This window comes from Myotis lucifugus, unplaced genomic scaffold (genome assembly GCF_000147115.1).
Source record: "Myotis lucifugus unplaced genomic scaffold, Myoluc2.0 scaffold_3, whole genome shotgun sequence".
Classification (NCBI taxonomy): domain Eukaryota; kingdom Metazoa; phylum Chordata; class Mammalia; order Chiroptera; family Vespertilionidae; genus Myotis; species Myotis lucifugus.
In genome coordinates, this window is record NW_005871051.1 from 380,177 (window position 1) to 401,760 (window position 21,584).

At 44.7% G+C, this 21,584-nt stretch overlaps 1 protein-coding gene across 1 annotated transcript in view; it reads right to left on the reverse strand.

The window, feature by feature from the left end:
* Window positions 1–21,584, reverse strand: part of STAT4 (signal transducer and activator of transcription 4) — a 73,665-nt gene that overhangs the window by 11,035 nt on the left and 41,046 nt on the right. Inside the window, exons 6-14 of the mRNA XM_006082356.3 lie at window positions 18,196–18,281; window positions 15,904–16,055; window positions 13,898–14,056; window positions 12,851–12,943; window positions 9,768–9,827; window positions 9,457–9,474; window positions 9,277–9,370; window positions 7,150–7,194; window positions 1,515–1,598 (exon numbers count right to left, since the gene is read on the reverse strand). Of these exons, the coding sequence (XP_006082418.1) occupies window positions 1,515–1,598; window positions 7,150–7,194; window positions 9,277–9,370; window positions 9,457–9,474; window positions 9,768–9,827; window positions 12,851–12,943; window positions 13,898–14,056; window positions 15,904–16,055; window positions 18,196–18,281 (791 nt within the window). The remainder of the gene's footprint in view (window positions 1–1,514; window positions 1,599–7,149; window positions 7,195–9,276; window positions 9,371–9,456; window positions 9,475–9,767; window positions 9,828–12,850; window positions 12,944–13,897; window positions 14,057–15,903; window positions 16,056–18,195; window positions 18,282–21,584) is intronic.

Below are 21,584 nucleotides of genomic sequence, written 5' to 3' on the forward strand. Positions count from 1 at the left end.
TTTAAAAAAAAAAAGCATAGTTATTACAGGTAGGTGCACCTTTACATGATTTTAGACTTGGCCCTCTCCCCTCAAGAGCCTTCTCCAGCCAACCTCTGCTCCCATCCTGGTGTCTGCACTGCTCCGGTCACTACGATGATTTGTGAAGGCTCATATATGCTTGTTGAGCACATATGAGTCAAGGTACAGGGAGCAAAGCAGCTGTAGACACAGGAATCCTTTCTAAAGTGCTCGGCCAGTCAGCCTCTTTAATATCTTCCCTGAGACCATGTGAGTATCTATACCTTCTTATATCAGGTACTGCCTAAAACACAACTAATTCGAGCTTGTAACGATCTAGCCACTGTTCTCTCCATAAGTTCCATGAAAGAATTGAATTTTAAATTTATCGCTGAGATGGATCAATATGTTCAAATTATGATCTGACACCTAATGAACGTCAGTACTAGACATGAGAGTTTTAACTGGAGAAAACGGTGAAGTAAGCTCTACGGGAAAACAAAGCATTATGGGAGATGGCATTGCATGGCTTGTTGGTGCAGAACTTAACTCAGTACTTTTGGTGCTGCAGCTTCCCATCTCATGGAAGAAACAGACTTTGACAGACTGGCCTGGGAGGCTGAGCAACTTTCATCAGTCCCTCCCCAGTAACAGAGGTTAGAAGGCCGTGGACAGTGAAATAACCAATGGAGGAACTTCATAGCTCATGGAAACAAGTTTTGGGGAAAGAGATGAGTGAGGAATCCATGATCAATTTTATGAACACGTTTCCATTCAGTAAGACAAAACAGCAAAGGCGGAGCTCTAACATAATACATCCCACAAACAGGATTGTATTCAGGGTGTGTGACAGACACTGCACTTATTCGTTCATTTACTCAGCAAACGTTGAGCAACTGCTGTGTGGCAGGCACTGCGCTGGGCGCTGGTCACGGAGGACCAACGAGGCACGATGCCCCGCCTTCAGGGCGCTCACGGTGACCATGTCCACTGTCCCCAGGGTTTTTTTTGTTTTTTTCCCCCCAGGGTTTCTTTATTCCTTCCTTGAATTCGATGGGGAATGTTAAAAGAGGGTCAAAACAAGGTGCTCTTGGTGTTCCTATTATTTATCTTTACATTAGAAAAAGGATTTGTGTGTGGGAGTTAAATTTTTGAAAATATATCACAATGTGACATGGCTCAAGGACACTGATTTCTCTTTAGGTGTTCCCGAGTATCCCCGACTCAGGAAATCCCAGGAAACAAAACACACACACAATCTTCCCAACCAATCATTCACTAGGCCTGTGTATGGAATTCCTAATGCCCGTGAGATTTTTATCATTCAGATTCAACCAGAATAGTCTTTGTTGACTGATTTGTAAGCATTTGACGTATTGATTTTCTAAATTAAAACAAAAATAAGGAATAGGGATGTACTAAGACCTAGAAAAGACTGAGGTTTTTATCTACAAATGCTGACCAGGTCCTGAAGACGTTAGTAGTAAATAGTAGATGTTTCTGGAAACCCCTACCTCCAGATCGATCGTCAGGCCGTAGAGGCAGATCTGTGCTTCAAAGGTGATGGAGTGAAGCTCCTCCGTCACCATGTGGCAGCCCTGGGGAGAGAGAAACGCGCCTTCACTCTTCAGACAAACGCAGACGTGCTCTCTGTGACAGGCCTGCTTCTACTAGTAAAAATCAACACATTCTCAGAGTGTAAGCCCCCAACATTCCCCAGGATGCAACGGCTCCCCTTGTTCTTTCACAAGTTATTTAGAGTATGTAGCACAGAGTTTGGGTCATCTTCATTTCCACAAACAGAACAACGGCAAGCCTCCAAAACAATATACTTTCCAGCTTTTAAAATTCTAGCATGGTTTCATCAGCTGAAATTCAGATAAATAGCTCTTTCCTTTTTAACTTTCAGAGATTAGTCCTTTGACTTACCAACAAAGAACAAAAGCAAGCCGTGTGTGTGTGTGTGTGTGTGTGTGTGTGTGTGTGTGTGGCTACAACAGAAGCAGCTCGGTGTCATAATACATTTGTTTAAAAAGAAAGCAGGATTTCCTTCTGGTGACTGTTCCAGCTGGAAATGTCAATAGCATAACAGCTGGGGTTTTGTTTACTTTCCAATTGAGTGAAACTCTAATCTAGATCTCCCAGTGCGAGTGGGGGGTGAGGGTGGCAGCAGGCTCCCTGCACCCCTGAACCGGGGGTGGGAAGCGTTGGGCCCCTGAGGCTTGAGGGTGAAGAGGGCTGACCAGCAGGGGCCCCAGTCCATGCAGTGAGGCCCATGCCTCCCCAACCCCGGGCAGGGCAGGAGGTCAACTTTCTGGAGCCCATGAATCACAGGAACTGAAAGCGCGCTCTACGAGGTCACGCTGAAGGCAGAGGTGAGGTGCTGAAAGGGGAAGATGCGGTGAAAGTGTACAGGAAAGCCTGGTGGGTGTGGCTCAGTGGTTGGGCCTCCACCTATGAACCAGGTCACAGTTCGATTTCCGGTTGGGGCACATGCCCAGGTTGTGGGCTCGATCCCCAGTGGGGGGCATGCAGGAGGCAGCCGATCAATGATTCTCTGTCATCATTGATGTTTCTAACTCTCTCTCCCTTCCTCTCTGAAATCAGTAAAAAGATACATTAAAAAAAAACCTGTATTGTTGAAAGTATTAGAGATGTCCCCCCCTTCCCCTTCTAGCCCGCCCGCCACCCCAGGCCTTCACCACCCTATTGTCTGTGTCCATGGGTTATACATCTGTGCACACAAGGTCTTTGGTTGATCTCTTCCCACCCGCCCTCCCTGGTCCCTCATGAACCTTTAAGCACTTTGCCACGTGCCAGGACCTGCAGCTTTGTCATCATCGAGAGCTCCTTGGCCTGACCCCAGGCTACGGAGCCAGAATCTCAACAAGACCCCCAGGTGGAATTTGTGAGAAAACCATTCTCGGTGTGGTGTATCCACGTTCGCCTCAAAAGGGATCTGAGAAATTGGGAGATGGTGTAGGAAGCTTAACCAATTTTTAAAAAATCACCCCTGTGGGAAAATGAAAACAGAAGTGGAGTTACTCGACTAGAAGCGTCCGGGTGGGGGAGGGGGGTTGTGGGTGCAGAGTCAGCTCGGGGGAGCGGGGGTCTAATACTGCGTTAATAACAAGGCAGAACCAATCTGATTACATTTCAAATATTAAAAATGGTTCTCATATGATGGCATGGCTAACAGTTACATGAGGAAGACTTTACTGACAGCAGGTGTTAAACTTAGGGTTTGTTACGGAGCAGGAAGTACAGAATTAAAGACTCCGTCTCCCTTGGGTTCCATCATTGATACCTTACGTTGCCTGCAGGTAGTTAGATTCACTAGGTGGGTTGCTTCTTACTGGGTTAGTGAAAAGTGATGTTAGTGAAAATTCTGCTTAAAAACCCCTTAGGCCACCCTAAAAATTACTCCCAGCACATTCAGCACACCAAACACACAGCCCCACCCCCATGTTTAAACAAACAAACAAACAAACAAACAGCTGTTTCTTCGGTTGAGCATGAGATAAAATAGTTGGCTTGTGTTTAGGCACAAAATGGAACAAAACCCCACATATTTTACACAATAGAAAACCTCACTGCCCTATGCGATCCGCAACCTCCTGGCCATTACCAGGTGCCTCTCCCCATCTCACTGAGGTCGATGGCAGCATGATGCAAGCCAGCGCAGAGCGGGCGAGAGGCCAGGGGCAAGCGCCCAGGAGACCACATACCGTCTGTCTAAATATTAACCATTCTAACTCTAGTTAACAAACTGTGGGAGTGTGGCCAGCCTCCTGCTTTGACATCTAAGCTGCCACATGACCTCAGCGGCCAGTTTAACTTCCCCCAGTCTCCTGGGACCATGTGGCCTGGGGAGAGAATGGTCACCCTAGCCTATTGCCCACCCCAATCTCCTCCACCTCTGTGAGGGCCTCGCAGGCCACTGAGGCCTCCAGGCCCCTGTGATTGTGCCTAGGGATGCTGGCATTGCTGGTGACACCCATGCTGGGTAGAATAAGGCAGAAGAGGCCCTCGCAGGCCCTGAAAGCAGGTTGAGGTCTTCCGGGCGAGAATTCTGGTCCTGGGCTCTGGGGGAGCAGGTTGCCTTAAACCCAAAGACCATTCCTTGTAGGGAGGCATGGCTGGAAGACAGCCAAAGGGAGCCTTTTTGAGTCTGAGGTCTCGTTCCTACCTGATTCTAGCCTCTAGTTTAAGTTCCATGATTAAACCTAAGTTCATGGGTAATTTCCTCAGATCTCTGAGTTACGGCAGCCATCGAGGTGTGAGAGCCCGGGCCTCCACAGACACTCAGGGCCGTCCATTCACTTCGGAAAACGAGGTCATGCTTTAGGATTACATCACTGGACTGGGATGGATGGTGAGAGGTTTCCTCGGTGATTCAGACTAGTATCTGATATTTACTTAAAATCCCTAATGCAACTGTGAGGCACGTTTAGAACAAATCCATCAACGCAGCTGACTTACAGTGCACATGACTGGGGAAAAGTGGCTCCAGCCAAAGGAAGCATCGTTAACTCTCAAAGCCTGCATGGCCCCCGCTCACCGTCTCTATTACTCCACCGTGTAGTTCACACCAGGACCCTATTCTGTTTCATGCTCCCAGGATTCATTCCTTACAGATCAGGAAACTATCACAGGTAAGATGAACCATTCATGTCTGTATTAAAGGCCATTATAACCATCTGAGATGATTGTGGGGTTTAAAAGATCCACATTCATGATAATTCTATGATATTGAATATTATAAAGGGCTCCACCTGGGAACAACCACAAGCGAATGAAAGGCAGGTACAGATGCCGCCATATTCTTTTTGTTTCCGCTGCTCAGTGCCTAATAGCACACCCTGAGCTCCTGGGATATGTTCACAAATGGTTATGGCTTTTGACGTGAAAGGAAACCTCTGCTAAGCCAATAGGACTGGGGTAAGGGTGATTTCCATCTAAATTTCTGGCCATAATCTATGGTATTGTTGCACATGGAAAACGATATGGAATAGGCCATAATTACAATACTCCGCTGCCTTTTGGAGCCTACTTTTATATATTTTGTGACTCTTCAATTGTTCCCATAGCACAGAAAGCAATGTTCAAGTCTGTGGGTTCTTTTCAATGTACATAGGAGTCATATTAAAATTCTGTCAACAGGGGGAGCTCAAAGAATAGTGTAAATAGAATTATTCTGATCTGATAAACTTGAAAAGGGAAGAAATGAAAGGATTCTGATGTATACTGTACAATTTTGTTATTATTTGGAAAGTAAGAAGAAATACATTCAAATTAATATACTAGTAAGTAGACAGTGTTAGTAAGACTGGTTGATTTTTCTATAGTTTTTCATCTCTAGGGAAATCCAAGGTTTTGTTTTTACATCCATAAGTATGACAATGTATTGAATATTTACATTATTCCCATTTGATTTAGTTGAGCTGCTAAGAGTTCAGAAGCATTGCGCTTCATCTATTCAGACTTAGTCAATATTACTCAGGGATGTCAGGCCGCATGAAGTGTCAATCACAACTCCCGCCCAAATTCCAGTTAGATGGGCTTTCATTTATCATGTGCTAATGTTTCAATCAGGAAATTCGGAAAACCTTTATGGGTTTCTATAAGGTAGGAAGAATAGCTCCCACTTTTTTGGTTTACTGGAATATTCTTAAACTCAAAAGCTCTGTTCATGTGACATCTGGGTGTTCGAAGCTCCGCCCTACGCCAAGGGTCTACCCAGGGAGAAGGCTTAGCTCATCTTTGGTGGGGCTGTGAGATTTGCCAAATGATCTTTCCGACAAGATTGAGAGACTGAAGCATTCTGGGAAGAAAAAATGTGGAGCATGAAATCTGTCGTGAGGGATCTGTGTGGTTTTGTGGGTGGGTTAGATGGATTGTAGTTGAATGCAGGGTTTATAAAGTGCTTTTTTCCCCCAAATAATTCAAAGAGATGTTGCATAGGAACTGTGAGGTATAAAGCCAGGAGGTAGGAGCCACACACCAATTGTGCCAGAAACCAGCCTCATTGCCTTATATCTGCCTTGTGTGGATGGCTTTACATTGGCAGCATCTCTGAGCAGAGAGCGATGGGCAGTACTACCCTGATCTCTGAGAGGGAAAATGCAGTATTTCTCCAACAGATCATTTGTCAAGGATCGCATGTGCAGTCATGGCCAGAATGGACTCAGAACCAGGTTTCCTAACCCTAAGTATGTAGGGCACAGGCAAATGCCCTGGTATCTGGGTCAACGAGATCGATGGTCTCCAAGACCACTGCCAGCCCAAGACCCGGCCACTCTAGCATTTACGGACTCAAATGTGAATACGTGGACTGCATCCATTTGTCCTTTTAATCAATTCATTCAGTGGAATGCTTCTTAAATAGAAGAGCAAGGTAATTGATACCATGAAATAACTGTTTTTCACCTGTGGTTTTCACATAATTTGTCATGATGTTTGAGACTTAACTCTTATTTGTAGAAAATGAGTAATTTTAAGATACTTTATAACAAAGGAGGAGTGACTAAAGAAAGTATGGCACACCTGTAAAATGAAATACAATACAATCACGTTAAACCATGTTCTTCAAGAGTGTTCAAGGTCCTGGGAAGCTGTTCACCACATATTGCTATGTGGAAAAAAAGCAGGTTATGAAGCAATGTGTCTATATGAAATACATACAAAAAGTCTAGAATGATGTGAACCAAAATGTTAATAGTCATTTTCTTAGGAGGGTATTATTATCTGTAATTTCCTCCTTGTTAAAAAAAATTTCTTATATTGTCTGCCATGATCAAGCTTTACATTTATAATCAGAGAAACATGAATTTGACTTTATATCTATAATAATAAAAGCATAATATGCCAATTAGACTGGATGTCCTTCCGGATGTCCTTCTGGACGAAGCTAGGGCTGCAAGGGAAGCCCAGGTCCGGGGTGCCTGCCGGCGGCCAGAGGGAAAGCCCGGGTTCCGGGTGCCAGAGGGAAGCCGGTGCCAGTAGCCGGGGGGAAGGAAGACCTATTCTTGCACGAATTTTGTGCATTGGGCCTCTAGTAAAAATATAAGAGGCAGTTTAAGGGCTTTATAAAAATAAGATGTTACAGGATTATTTCCTAGAAAAACTCTAGAAGAAAACATTTCCTACCTCATTTCCTTTGCTTCCGGCAGTGGACTTCATTTCCTTTGGTTGCTTAGAAAAAGAAAACAGTGTTTACATGGAGACACGTTATCAGCTACATATCAAAATCACCTACTTTAGTGATTTTCTTGGTCACAATTTTGAAAGTAACCCAGATGTCTTCCAACTCATGGGACCTGATAGCTGCCCACATCACAGGAAGCAGCTTCCTGTTCGGCTGCCAGTTCGGAAACTTCCATCGAGCTCAGTGAGGAGGTGGGCAGACCACTAAGCCTGTGTGTTTCAGCCAACATTTTGGAAAGAGGCGATCATGCTGGATGCGCTTGAACGTATTCAGCACTCCTTTGAACCTCGAAGGGGTCATCCGAGCTAAGCCGTGAGGATTCCCAGGCCTGTGAAACCCCGCCTGGCACAGAGGACTGGGAAAGGAATGATGGGTCAGCTGTCCAGGAAGGACTGGGTACCGTTAGAGGACAGGGAGACTGCCTGACACAAAAATGTCCATGCTATGGATCACGTACTGAAACAGACAGAAAGCAAATGACACAGTGTGCAGTCTCATCTGGCTTTAAAAAGAATGAAAACAAAAATAAATAGTGTTACCTCAAGGTGACGGGATTACAGGTGATGCTTTAATTTAAAAATTTTGCTTCTCCGATATTCTAAATCGACTTTTCTATTGAAAGTGATTAAAGTTATTATGCAAAAATACATAATGAAAATGCTCTGCCACTAGAAGAGCAGTGTAGAGACTAAGGTTTGGGCTTTTACCGCTTTACTAATTTATTAGCAAACACTGTCCATTACTAAAAATTCCCTGAGGACCGAAGTTAATCCTAAGCAAAAAAACAAGTGCGAGCTAGAAGGATGTATAACATGTGACTCCTCGTTGCATTTCATTTAACAGTCTCACGTGGTAGGAATTCAGCTAAAAGGAAATGCCCCCTTCAGTACTGAAGAGCGAACAAAAACAAAACTAAAAACAAAAGCCAGCATGAGTTTGTGTAGGCAGATACCGTTCTGTGAACGTCAGTTTTGTATCTGTTAGAAACTAGGCCTTTTGAGGCTGATTCTGAGGCGTCCCAACGTCCAGGGAAGATACTTCCTAAACGTTAACAAACCAGATGAGTAACACGTTTCTGGCGAGACCAGCCACAGGGTCCTTGCAATCTAAAAACGATGCAAAGCACGAGAAAGAGAAGCGAGAAGAGGACTCTCGGTGGAGAGGAAGTGGTGAGCACCAGAAGCAGCAGGATGCGGCTGGTCAGAGCTTTCTAGACATGCCAAGGCAAACCGCAGCTGTCATGCCCGGAGCACCCTGTCCCCCAGCTCACCGGTCTCAAGTGGACGTGCCTGCAGCCAGACCTGCTGTTCCGTGATGGCATTTCTCGGGGGTATTTAAAAAACGAACCCAGGAATGGCTGTCCATTACAAGATGGATTACTCTTGTCATTATTACCAAAATCTAGGGCATCGGTGCTCAACCTGTGGGTCGTGACCCCTTTGGCGGTCGAATGACCCTTTCACAGGGGTCGCCTAAGACCATCCTGCATATCAGATATTTACATGACGATTCATAACAGTAGCAACATTACAGTTAGGAAGTAGCAATGAAAATAATTTTATGGTTGGGTCACAACACGAGGACCTGTATTTAAAGGGCCAGAAGGTTGAGAACCACTGATCTAGGGACCAATTACTAAATATACACTAAGTGGCCAGATTATTATGACCACCCCATCAGTACTTCATTGACACTTCCAAAAATACTGAATATTGAAAACTTCCTAAGCAAATACTCTCAAGGTTTTATTATTATGATTATTATTTGCATAACTAATTCACTTCATTGTACTGATGGGGTGGTCATAATAATCTGGCCGCTCAGTGTATTTAGGTACTACTTCCCTGGTAAGAACTCAGACCTGAGTTTAGCTTCGGTGTTCCTTCTACCATTTTTAATTCTTCAATGACAGCATGTTGTTATAGCTCAACACACCCTTTAATCTCACGTGAGAAACATGAAGAAACAACATGCATGGGGTCCCAAGGCCTATTAGTGAAGATGTGTTTGATTTGAGAAGGAAGAGAAAGCTCGAGTAAGCTGACTGCGTACAGGTACCAGGCACTCACCAAGTGGCGGAACTCTACCGAAAGGCTCCCGTTGGAAGATTCTTCGATGGACATGGCTTTGACGTGCGTTCCACACAGCACAAACCTGCGATTACTGGGGAAGAAATCTCAGCCGTTGACATGGTCTCAGGGAAAACAGATGTATGACAACAACAAAGAGTTCCAAAGTACAGGGCTTACCTTAGAGTGGAAACATTCCTGTAAGCACAAGAAGATTTTTAAAAATAAGCTACGTAATAGACCTGGGAAAACTTTTTATAACACTTGAGAGGATAGTAGGCAAACCTTCATCCCCAGCGTTTAGAGCAAAATTTTACAAATAAGCCTTCACTGGCGTTCTGTTAAATGGTTGAACTTCAAAGTCTAACATTGCATTGATATGTAATGTTAGAGAAATAAATGTAAACGTTTGAAATTATTCTATAAAATAAGAACAGTTCTTTTTAAAGAGTCTTACATTTTCATGTTTCAAAATGAAATTAGGTACTTACTTGTCAATCGATGCTTTCACCTTTACCTGATAATTTAGTTCTGGCAATTTTATTAGTAGTCTGGAAAGACACATAAATAAAGAATCAAAGGTAAAAATCACAAGTTCTACAAGCCTTTTGTACATTTAGAGATTTAGATATATTTATGGCATATACATATAAATCAGATTACATTATCTCCCTATGTTAGTGTGTTTTAAACATGTTCAATTCCTCTTTAGTTCTCCATGTTACTAATACTGACATCAGCCACTTAACATACTGACAAACATTTGGGAAGTGTTTCCATATTGCTGTAGTTGATGTGTGTTGGATAATACCTTGGCTAGGTCATAAAAATAGCTATATATTTTGGTTCAAGCCAAAATTTGGGTTAAATGTATAAACATAAGAAAAATCAAAGTCTATTGACATGGCTTCATTTTATTCTTGTACATTCATGCCCTGGGGTCTGGGGAGTCCCTCAGCCCAGCCAGCGCCCTCTTGCAGTCTGGGACCCCTTGGGGGATGTCCGCCTGCCGGCTGAGGCCCACTCCCCGCGTGAGCCCAGCTTCTGGCTGAGTGGCGCTCCCCCTGTGGGAGTGCACTGACCACCAGGGGGCAGCTCCTGAGTTGAGCGTCTGGACCCTATTGGTCAGTGTGCATCATAGTGATTGGTCGTTCCACTGTTGGGTCGATTTGCATATTAGCCTTTTATTATATAGGATTTTAAGAACACATTTTGTAAGCTTACTAAAACGAAATGTTTTGATGATAACTGTTTTATGGTAAAAATATTGAAAGACTAGGCCTCTGGTAGAATATGAAAAATTCAAACTTCAATACATTTGCAATCTTTAAACATACTCTATTTAAGTAACAGCAAAAATGTTCATAATTTAAAAAGACATAATTTCAAATCAAGTGATTATAGGTCAGAATAACTTTCTTTAATTCCTTAATCTGGTGAGGGGCCCTTTTTTCTTTTGCTTTCCCCATCTCTTCCAAACTGTACCCTCTCTCTGTAGGTTCAGTTCGGTTTCTGAGATAATCACTCACTTACTCATTCATTTACTTATGCCCTCATCCCAAACTTCATTCATTCACTCAGCAGGTATTGAGCTCCTCATACATATTCATTATGTGCTCTAGGTACTGGAGTACTGGGGTAGTGAAGACTGGGAAAGGGAGAGGTGTGGACTCTGCTATACATAAAAGGAAGAAGTCCACTCACATATATGGAATATAGAGAACGGTGGAGTAACTGATGGGCATGAGAGACATATAAACACAGATACTAAACAGCCCGAACAAAAGGCGGGTAGAATGTTGTGAAGGTTCCTTCAATGTCCTGCACCAGACACAGGACTGAGTTCAGGGTTTGGACTATGATAAGCGTGTAGTGCTGGTAGCAAGGGTTGGTATGCAATCAGGCAAGATGGTTTCCCTCTCTGCCTTCCTCTCTGTCCCTCTGCAGGAAGGGATCTGAGTCACGTGATGACTTGCAGGGAGTCCCCTGTTACCTCTCCCTTTGGAATAGAAGGATGCAGTGCTGTGGTAGAGAGGGGTTGAAGGGACAAACTTGAACGCTAAGTAGAGGTTCATCTATTCAGACAGGGGGGCACAGGGTCCAGAGAAGACAATGGGGACCCAGCGGTCAGGGAGAAGAGAAGGGCAGAACACTCACACCAGGGGCTCAAGGTCTTTGTCTCATGCAACCAGTTCAGACAGCGTGCCAGGTGGTGCCATTCAGGGACCTGTTCCACTCAGAACTCCGCGTAAGCAGTCCCGACTCACCCCCCCTTTTTGCTCCAAAGAGTATCTTAGATTTCACATACCACCCATGGGGGCATCTCAGGGGAAAGTAGGATGCTCACTACCCCTCTAATTTTACCTCCGTTTAGTGTATTGTCTTCTGGGTTACAGACAGATGAGAGGATGAAGAAGCAACTATTTTTGAAAATTATAGAATTTTTACAAGGAACTTGGCCTTGGCTTTAGTTCTTAAGTCTTAGTGCAAGATTCACACAAGGAAATGACCAAGAATTTCGAGGAGGGTTTTTGAAATGCAAATTGAAGACAAAAAACGTCTTCCCTGTAAAAATGCAGAGGTGATAAATGTGAACTAAACTTACTCTGATGATCATTTTGCAATTCCTGAATGTCAAGTCGTTATGCCTCACACCTTAAACGTATACAGTACTCACACTAATTATATCTCAATAGAACTGAAAGAATAAAGTAAGAATGGAGTTCCAATAGTGACATGTGATCAGGGACCCTACTATGGCATCCTGGTTCACCTTGGCAGCTTTACCTCTTATATTAGCCTAGGATTTCAGCTTTCTGGAGGTGAATGGTGACTAGTGATTTTAAACTGTGGGGCCCTGGAGATTGAAGCATGATGCAAAATCTTTGAAAGTTTGAAGTCAAACTCATGATTAGGTGCCATTAGGGACAACGCTACATTTTGGTTGCTCCTGCTACTGGAAAGGATCAAATACATCGCCAAAGCAACCATAACACAGAAGTCATATCCATAAGTAAGTATACACTGAAAAACGTGGTGTTGAGTGTTTTCTCAGAAAAGCTACTAGGCTGGTCACTGGGTAGCACAGGGGAGACCGTGCCATGTATTTCCTGGAATGGACATTTGAAACTTCCCCTAATCTGTCCCCATCTATCCTCTTCATCCGCTCTCTTCCCGCTCACAGGCTTAGGAAACAGACCTCAGAAGTCGTATTTCCTGGCTTCCTCCCTGCGAGCCTGCTCTCCTCTCCTCCACTCTTCCCTCAGGGCCTTCCTCGGTGACTCGGTGACCACAGTGCCTTCTCCGTCTCTGGTCTTCGCTCCCAGCAAGCTTTCATGGTGCTCGATGCTGTGATTTCAGGCTGCCATGCTAATGCCCCCTCATCGTCACACTTTCTACCAGCAGGGCCCTCACCTCCACATTCCTGCGGGCGCTGACCACAGCTGAACGCCGGGCAAGCAGGAGGCGCTCAATGGAGAGCAGGTGGAGGAAGGCCCAGGGGAGACACTGGCCTTGGTCACACAGTGACTGTGGCTCCATGCACACGTGAGATGATGGAACGCACTGTGCCTACCTCAGCTTCACCGTGAACTGGATGAGCGTCTTCAGCACCATCGGCCTCTGAGGGTGGGTGGGCATGCATGGCTGCCGTTCAACCACAAACGAGCTAGATTCAAAGGAAGTCAAGTGTCACTTGAAAACACTGAACATATCGACAGGCTACAAACCACAGAGGAACAGGATGCTGTCCTCCCCTAAGGTCCACGTTTCCCACACATAGAAGACACTCAAACCCCCAGCGAAGCTCAACTCTCTCCAAAGACACCTCACAAATAACTACCAGGAGAGGGAAAATGGCCTGGAGCCCATCCCTGCGTAACAACAGTAATTTATTCTTTTCTTTTCTTTTTTTAAAAAATATATTTTATTGATTTTTTTACAGAGAGGAAGGGAGAGGGATAGAGAGTTAGAAACATCGATGAGAGAGAAACATTGATCAGCTGCCTCCTGCACACCCCCCACTGGGGATGTGCCTGCAACCAAGGCACATGCCCTTGACTGGAATCGAACCTGGGACCCTTCAGTCCGCAGGCCGATGCTCTATCCACTGAGCCAACTCGGTCAGGGCCAGTAATTCATTCTTAATGGTTAGAACTGAGTGAAGAGGAAAAGCCCCCGTCTATTTTTATCCTACTAAACATAACATAGAAAGTTAATTTCATGCCATTTTTGAAGTAGATAGTAGGATTTCTGGCACATACTAGTTTTTTCTTTTTATTTTAGATGAGCTTATAAACAAACACATGTTCTCCAGCCTTCATTTCTTAGACATGCACTTGAGAAATCCTTGAAATCCTCTTTTCCTAATTGTTGACAAATGAACTTCAGGTGGGTGATGTGCTTGGTTCATGGAAAACGGACTGGGTTGGGGGGTGGGGGGAGTACTGGTGAGCAGTGAAGGACAGAGATGTTTCCGGAACTCTCTGGAGCTTTACTCAGCTCACCCCAAGGCTTACTGTTTAGTTCCCTACCACCCCTTCACCTCAATGCCAACCCCCCAGAGGGTGTCCCTACCACTCCAAGGCCTGGAGCTGCGGAGGCATTCAACGAGAACACTCACTTCTTAAAAATGCTGCAGATCAGGAAGGTGACTCTCTCGAGCAGGTGTGGCCTCTGCAGGGGGATGGGGTCCCCTTCGTACGTCACCTTGGAAGACTGCTCCTCCAGCTTCTCCAGCTGCCTTTTGAGCTGGAACAGACTTTCTGCCAACAGCGTGAAGCTACGGAAGCAAAGGATAAGCACAGGGAGTGTCCCCACGTCATCTCTATTATTTTATCTATTCACTGTACTTAGCAAACAGTCACACATTGAACTAAATCAATCACATACTCCCCTGAGAGGTTAGTGACAGTTGCTTACATGTTTTTTTTCCCTTAATCCGTGTTTTCCTCTAAGATGCATGAGACAATGTTAAATGTTTTCAACATTTTCTAATGTGTACCTTCAGTTACAGACAAGAAATGCCTTGTAATGACCCTCTGTTTAACACAGACCGGTCTGTGGAACGTGTATGTTAAGAATTTGACACTCACCAAGGAGCAATGGAAGAGCATACTGAGAGCTTTAAAAATACATGATGTGAAGCATGTTGTGTGTAAGAATCCTGAAGAAGAAACACAATATAAAGCGAGCATGTATGTTTGCTGTAAGTCCTAGGATTAGCCTGGGACTTATCGATGGAAATCCCTGGAGAAAGGTGCCTGCATGTTCTCACTAAGCCGTGACCCCAGCTCAGACGTGCAGAGGGGAGCGTGGGCCGGGGGCCTAAGAGGGAGACTGGGATGATGGAGAGGGAAGGGGCCTCCGCTATCTACCCAGGAGGCTGCCTTCGACAGACTGGGCACATCCGTCCACGTAGCCCTGGCCCGTCCCTTAGCCCTGGCCCATCCCCTTAGCCCTGACCCGTCCGCTAGCCTGGCCCATCCATGTAGCCCTGACCGCAGCTCTTCCCACATAACGTCCATGCCCCACGTGGCCTTGCAGGGAGCACGCTGACCCCCCACTGGATGTGGAAGGAGCCCCATTTCACGGCTGCCTTTGCTGTTCATCTTGTTTTCCCAACAACCGAGCACAGGGAGGTCAGAGAACCGCTGTCTCTCCCCCGGGAAACGTGTGCATCTCTGCAGGAGCCCAGCTCCTGGCTTTCCGGGGATGTGCCTGGCGGGCAGCACTTCCCGTGCCAGTGTCCCGGTCCCCACGGATCGCACTGCATTGAGCTGTACCCTCTGAAGACAGTGTTAGATTCTGTTGACCATTTTCCTTCTTTTTAATTACATTTTCTAAGGTTTCTTTGATTCTTGCCCCGGTGAAGGGGGAAACCCACTTTTTCTGCTAACACAAAGCGCTGCCTCTGATTACCAGCGCAGATGCTGCCCTGGTCCTGGGAGACTTTCCATGAAAATACAAAAACACTGTTCTGGAAAACACAGCCTCAGGCTGAGCTTGGACGTCTTAAGGTCCACCTTCACAACGGAGGGATCTTCTCAAGCTCCTGAAGCTACGCTTCTGACGTCCCTAAGAAAGCATGTGGATCGCTGGCTTCAAAAATCCCTGAGTCTGTTTGTTTGTTTGTCTGCTTATCCTCACCAGAGGATATTTTTCCATTGATTTTTAGAGAGAGGGGGAAAAGACAGAAATACCGATGTGAGACAAACATCGATTGGTTGCCTCCTGCATGCACCCCGACCAGGGCCTGGCCGGGGAGGAGCCTGCAACTGAGGTACGTGCCCTTGACCGGAATCAAACCCGGGACCCTTTGTCCGCAGGCGGATGCGCTATCCACTGAACCAAACTGGCTAGGGCTTGTAAGATTAAGTATATAAGAAAATTAAGCAATTCTTATGCATTTTACAAATTTCTATGATGCTCTTTCTCCACAAAGGAATACAAGTGAAGAACATGTATATCACGACGTGTGTTGGTTTTCAACTGAGAAGCAGCCCCTGCTAGTCCGCCATCCACCCCGGGGAGCTGGCACTCTGACCCAAGCGGCTTTCTCCGGCTGAGCGACGCTGAACTTGGGTACATCCTGTGGTTTTCTCTAGAAACGGAAGTCAAGTGTCTCACCAGTTCTGAAGCTGGTCCAGCCCGCTGTGGAGGGGACCCCCGATGCAGGCGACCTGCTGCCGCCGCTTCCAGTCCTGCAGCTCCTCCACCAGCATGCTGCTCATCAGCAGGTCCGTCTCGCTGACTATTTGGGTCAGCTTGCCCAGCGCTTCCTGCAAACAGAGAACACTGCTGAGATGCTCATGAGACACAACTAAGTCACTCTAACTCCACCTATAGAACGATGTGTCTGACCTATACCACCTTCTATTTGCCATTCCACTGCCTTTGCGAACCAGGAAGGTCTTACAGTCAAATAATGTCATGAAGAGAAAAGCCCAGTCCCAGGGAACATTCTCTTAATATATACGCTGAGACTATCATAGAATGTGTGAGTCCTGTGACAATGCTATATAATAAAAGCCTAATATGCAAATTGTCCCTCGACCGGGAGTTCAACCACTCGCTATGATGTGCACTGACCACCAGGGGCAGCACAGAACATGGCAGGCGTTGGCGACTGGGCGCTGGCAGCGGGCGGCAGTGGAGGCACTGCTGGCCCCGATGGGTCCCGACCAGAGCAGGAATGTGGCGGGACGGTGGAGCAGGTGAGCGGGCGGCGCCAGGCCAAGGCAGATGCAAGCTGGGCCCGATTGCCCCGCCAATTGCCCCACAGATGGCAACCAGCAGTGACGGTGGGGGGCGGGTTGCCTCCCGGCTCCCAGGCGCTGAGGGAGCTGTGCAGGGGCCCAATGATCAGGCGGAGGAGGATGCACAGGGGCCCAGGGCCCAGGTGCTGCCCAGGGCCCAGAGGTCAGCTGGGACCTGCCCTTTCACGCCAGACGCTTGTGTTTCAATCGCCAGCCAGGCCTAGGGACCACACCCATGCACAAAGTTTGTGCAACAGGCCTCTAGTATTGAATAAAGCTGTCTATCTGCTTTTAAAAAGATTTATACATTGAATTAATATTCTTATAAGCATGCTTATAAACATTTATTTTAAAATGTACTGATGAAAATGTGAGCCTTTCTGTGTTAGTTGTTGTTAGTACTTTAGTTGGGTTTTTGAAGGTATAGTGGAGAAGTATAACTGTTAAAGGCCTAGGCATTCCTACCCTGGTTTTGCCACAGCTGTGTGAATCTGGATAAACCACTGAACTCTGCTGGAATTTGGTCTTCTGATCTATGCAATGATTTCCGAGGTTCTCTCTCTCCTTAAAACCTTATTCCTGAAGTTGAATAAGATGGCATGCATCAAACGTGCAGTATGCCTTTATTATGCACAAAACATTAAGTTTATCTTGGATTAACCATCTGCATGTTTAAAATCTGATATGTAACTGTTTAAGTTTATAATTTAGGGTAAAATAAGTTTTATATTTACTTGTGCTAACACAAATTCCTGCATAAAAAATGGAAACGTTCAGAAATAAAATACTGATTTATCCTATTTAATAAAATAGGATTTATTGAAAATTAAAAGAGATGTTCCCCCCTCTTTTAAAATAGTTCATTGAGCCAGAAAAAAGTCCCTCCTCTCGCTGGGAGGAGGTTAGATTGAAAAATTCAGTCTTCAGTAAACTATTTTGAAATCCAGCGCGAGGTCATTTTTCAGCCTGGAAACTGGAACACTTAACTTTCCAATAAAATGTTGGTGTCTTCGAGGAATAGTTTACGTATTTCAGTTACACATATGTAGCGGGACCCATCGCAGCATCTGATGCACAGCAGCTAAAAGAGTCACGTCTGAAATAGTGGCGAATAGAAAGCAGGTGACATGTTCACCCTGGCCTTGCTGGTAGCTACAGGCAATGTACCACGTAAGCAAGAGAAACAGACTCTAGAGCAGTGATGGCGAACCTTTTGAGCTCAGCGTGTCAGCATTTTGAAAAACCCTAACTTAACTCTGGTGCCGTGTCACATATAGAAATTTGTTGATATTTGCAACCATAGTAAAACAAAGACTTATATTTTTGATATTTATTATATATATATTTAGATTTTTTTCTTTAAATTCTTAATTAGTTAACGTATTTTATATATTTAAATGCCACTTAACAAAGAAAAATCAACCAAAAAAATGAATTCGCGTGTCACCTCTGACACGCCTGTCATAGGTTCGCCATCACTGGTCTAGAGCAAGCATGTCAAACTCGCAGGCCCGCTTTGTAAACCTAGAAGCACCGCAGACAGTATGGCCCTTTTCCTAGAAACGTTGCCATTGGCTCATTCAGCATAAATCCTTGTCAGTGGGATTAGATGCAGGACAAGGAGAAAAACAGCCAAAAGGCCAAGTTACAGCTTGTCACCGACCTTCCTCTTGAAGTCCAGGCTGTTGAGCATTTCTTGCAGAGTCAGCACCTCCTGACTCATCAGGGCGTTGTTCTTGTCACCCTGATCTGCGGGGGGAAAGAGAGCATTCTGAGAGTCTCCCCGAGACCAGGGTCTCTGCCCGCCTCAGATGCAGGAGCCCGAGCGGGGCCGTTAGGGAGGGGAGCGTGGAAGTCAGTCTGTTCCTTGTGCCAGGAAGGGTCCCACCCCAGCACGGAGAGAGGAGCTCTATGTTGCAGCCCTTGGGAGAAGACCACGCTTCCATCATGTTCCTTTTGGGGGCGGGGAGAGAAGATACAAACATCTGTATCATGGATTCCTTATCAGCCACCTCTACGTTGATGATCATCCGGGTTGGCTGACAGAAGCAGGAAAGGAAGGGGGCCTCTCCTTGTGCCCACGATTATATCGCATTTGACTCCTCCTGACGCCCCACCTCTCACCCAGGAGTTACGAGAAACTGCCTGGTGGAGTTAGTGCTTTGTCTCCTTGGTCTCATGAACTGATAACAAAGACTAAGTCCTTCACTTTCCCCTTTTCTTTGCAAAACAGGCTCCAGCCGTGGGCAAACTACGGCCTGCGGGCCGGATCCGGCCCGTTTGAAATGAATAAAACTAAAAAAAAAAAGACCGTACCCTTTTATGTAATGATGTTTACTTTGAATTTATATTAGTTCACACAAACACTCCATCCATGCTTTTGTTCCGGCCCTCCAGTCCAGTTTAAGAACCCATTGTGGCCCTCGAGTCAAAAAGTTTGCCCACCCCTGGGCTAGCCTCACAGTAAAACTAGAAGTGGGAAAGAGTTGCAAATTTTAAAAACATCTCGGACAGAAGAAAAACCAAAAGGATGTATCCTCCTAAATGGAAGATGTGCAAGGAAAATCATATTATTTAATTTAAACATCACATTTTATTGGTATAGAGCACGCGATGGTTTCTACCAACCACTCACATCTATGAAAAGTGAACGCTGGGAACGCCGATCTGACTCATGTATTTGAAAAAGAGGCACCACGCCCTAGCCGGCGTGGCTCAGTGGACAGAGCGTTGGCCTGCGGACTGAAGGGTCCCAGGTTCGATTCCGGTCAAGGGCACATGCCTGGGTTGCAGGTTCGATCCCCAGTAGGGGTCGTGTGGGAGGCAGCCAATCAATGATTCTCTCTCATCATTGATGTTTCTATCTCTCCTTCTCCTTTCCTCTCTGAAATCAATAAAGAACTATATTAAAAAAACAAAAACAAAAAGAAAAAAACTCTGAAAAAGAGGCACCAGGACAACAGTGTGTCAAATGCCCTATAAAACAGCAGATATCCCAAAAGGCATCCCTGGTTGCTTTATTTATTTTAAAATATATTTTTATTGATTTAAGAGAGGAAGGGAGAGGGAGAGAGATAGAAACATCAATGATGAGAGAGAATTATTGATTGTCTGCCTCCTGTACGCCCCACACTGGAGATGGAAGTCGAAACCTGGGCATGTGCCCTGACCAAGAATCAAACCATGACCTGGTTCATAGGTTGACACTCAACCACTAAGCCACTCCGGCCTGGCCCTGGTTGCTTTAATTCACAAATTCACTAACTCCTAACTGTGTAGCAAAATCTTGGTTATACAGCATTTTATCAACTCAAAACTTCATTAGCTAACATTTTCCCATCTCCACAACCAAGGATAGAACTTATTTTCCACATATCTTTCATTTCATTGCACTTAGAGCCAACAAAGTAAATATTTGATTTAAATGGGAAGATGATTATTTTCATTCTTCATAATTCTCATGGAGCACTAAAAGATATTAAATTAACTCTAATTGCAATATATTAAGTTCAAAGTAATTTTTCCATTTAATGTATTCTGTTATATTCTAACTAGAGGCCTGGTGCATGAATTCGTCCCCGGTGGGGTCTCTCGGCCTGGCTGGCAATCGGGGCTGATCGGGGCCATCTCGCCAGGGGGAGGGACCATGGGAGGTTGGCTGGCTGCGGCAGGTTGGTTGTGGGAGTGTACTGACTACCAGGGGGCAGCTCCTGCATTGAGTGTCTGCCCCTTGGTAGTCAGTGCGCATCAGAGCGACCAGTTGACCGGTCGTTCGGTCAACCAGTTGTAAAGGTCGCTTAGGCTTTTATATATATAGATTCTCAGAATTGATAGTTCACATATGAGATTTAGGATGAGGCTGCTTTCAATTAACTGTAAGGCTTGATGAAGTTCTCAGCCCCTAAATTGCTTTAGGATTGTGGACCCCTTTGATAATCTGATAAAACCCATGGTTGTGTCATTTCTTCTGAAGGAAAACATTGACATACACAATTATAAACCTTTTAAATAGCACTTCATGGGAGTCAAGACATCCTGAAGATGCCAGAAGAACACATCTCTCCTTACCTATGCCAGGAAAAACTAGTTTCCTAATATCCTCTCTTTTATTTTTAAAAATATATATTTTTATTGATTTCAAAGAGGAAGGGAGAGGGAGAACGGGATAGAAACCTCGATGAGAGAGACTCTGATCAGCTGCCTCCTGCATGCCTCCTACTAGGGCTCGAGCCTGCAACTGGGCATATGTCCTGATTGGGAATGGAACCATGACCTCCTGGTTCATAGGTCAATGCTCAATCACTGAGCAACACCAGCTGGGCTAACAATGATTCTTTAAAGGAGAGATTGAGATCCAATTTGTTTTTAAATTATTTTAAAATAATTTTAGAATTTAAAAGTGTTGCAAAATAATAGAGTTCCTATATATCCTTCATCCAGCTTCCTCTAATGTCTTACGTGAGCACAGTACAATGACCAAAGGCAATAAATGAACACTGATACAATCCCATGGACTAATCTAGACCTAATTTGAATTTCTCTAATTGTCCCACTAAATGCAACACACTTTAAATGATCATTACTTGTAAATCTTAGCAAATAGTCTCATTCTTTCCTTCCATTTCTTAAAAAACATCTAACTTCAATGTTTAACAACAAAGAGCTAGTCAAATAAATATCAGTATCCTTACTGTTTGATGTTTATATAATTATTAAAATTATGTTTTGAAGATTTTTTATGATATGGGGAAATACTTAAAACTTCAAAATGAAACATACAAAACAATGTACAAGATTACCTCAATATTTTGCAAAAAAAAAGATATGTATGTATTTGGACGTATAGGAAAGTGGCTTGAAGAAAGTATACTACCATTTTGACTGTTTATCTGTAGACAGTGGGAATTGGTGTGATTTTAATTTTTTTATTGCTTTTGCCTATTTTCCAAATTTCCTACAGTGAGTCACATTTCTACTTTATAACTTTAAAAATTTATATTTAAAAAAAACTCACCTAGGATGACATGACTAATTTTCTGATCATATCAGGCA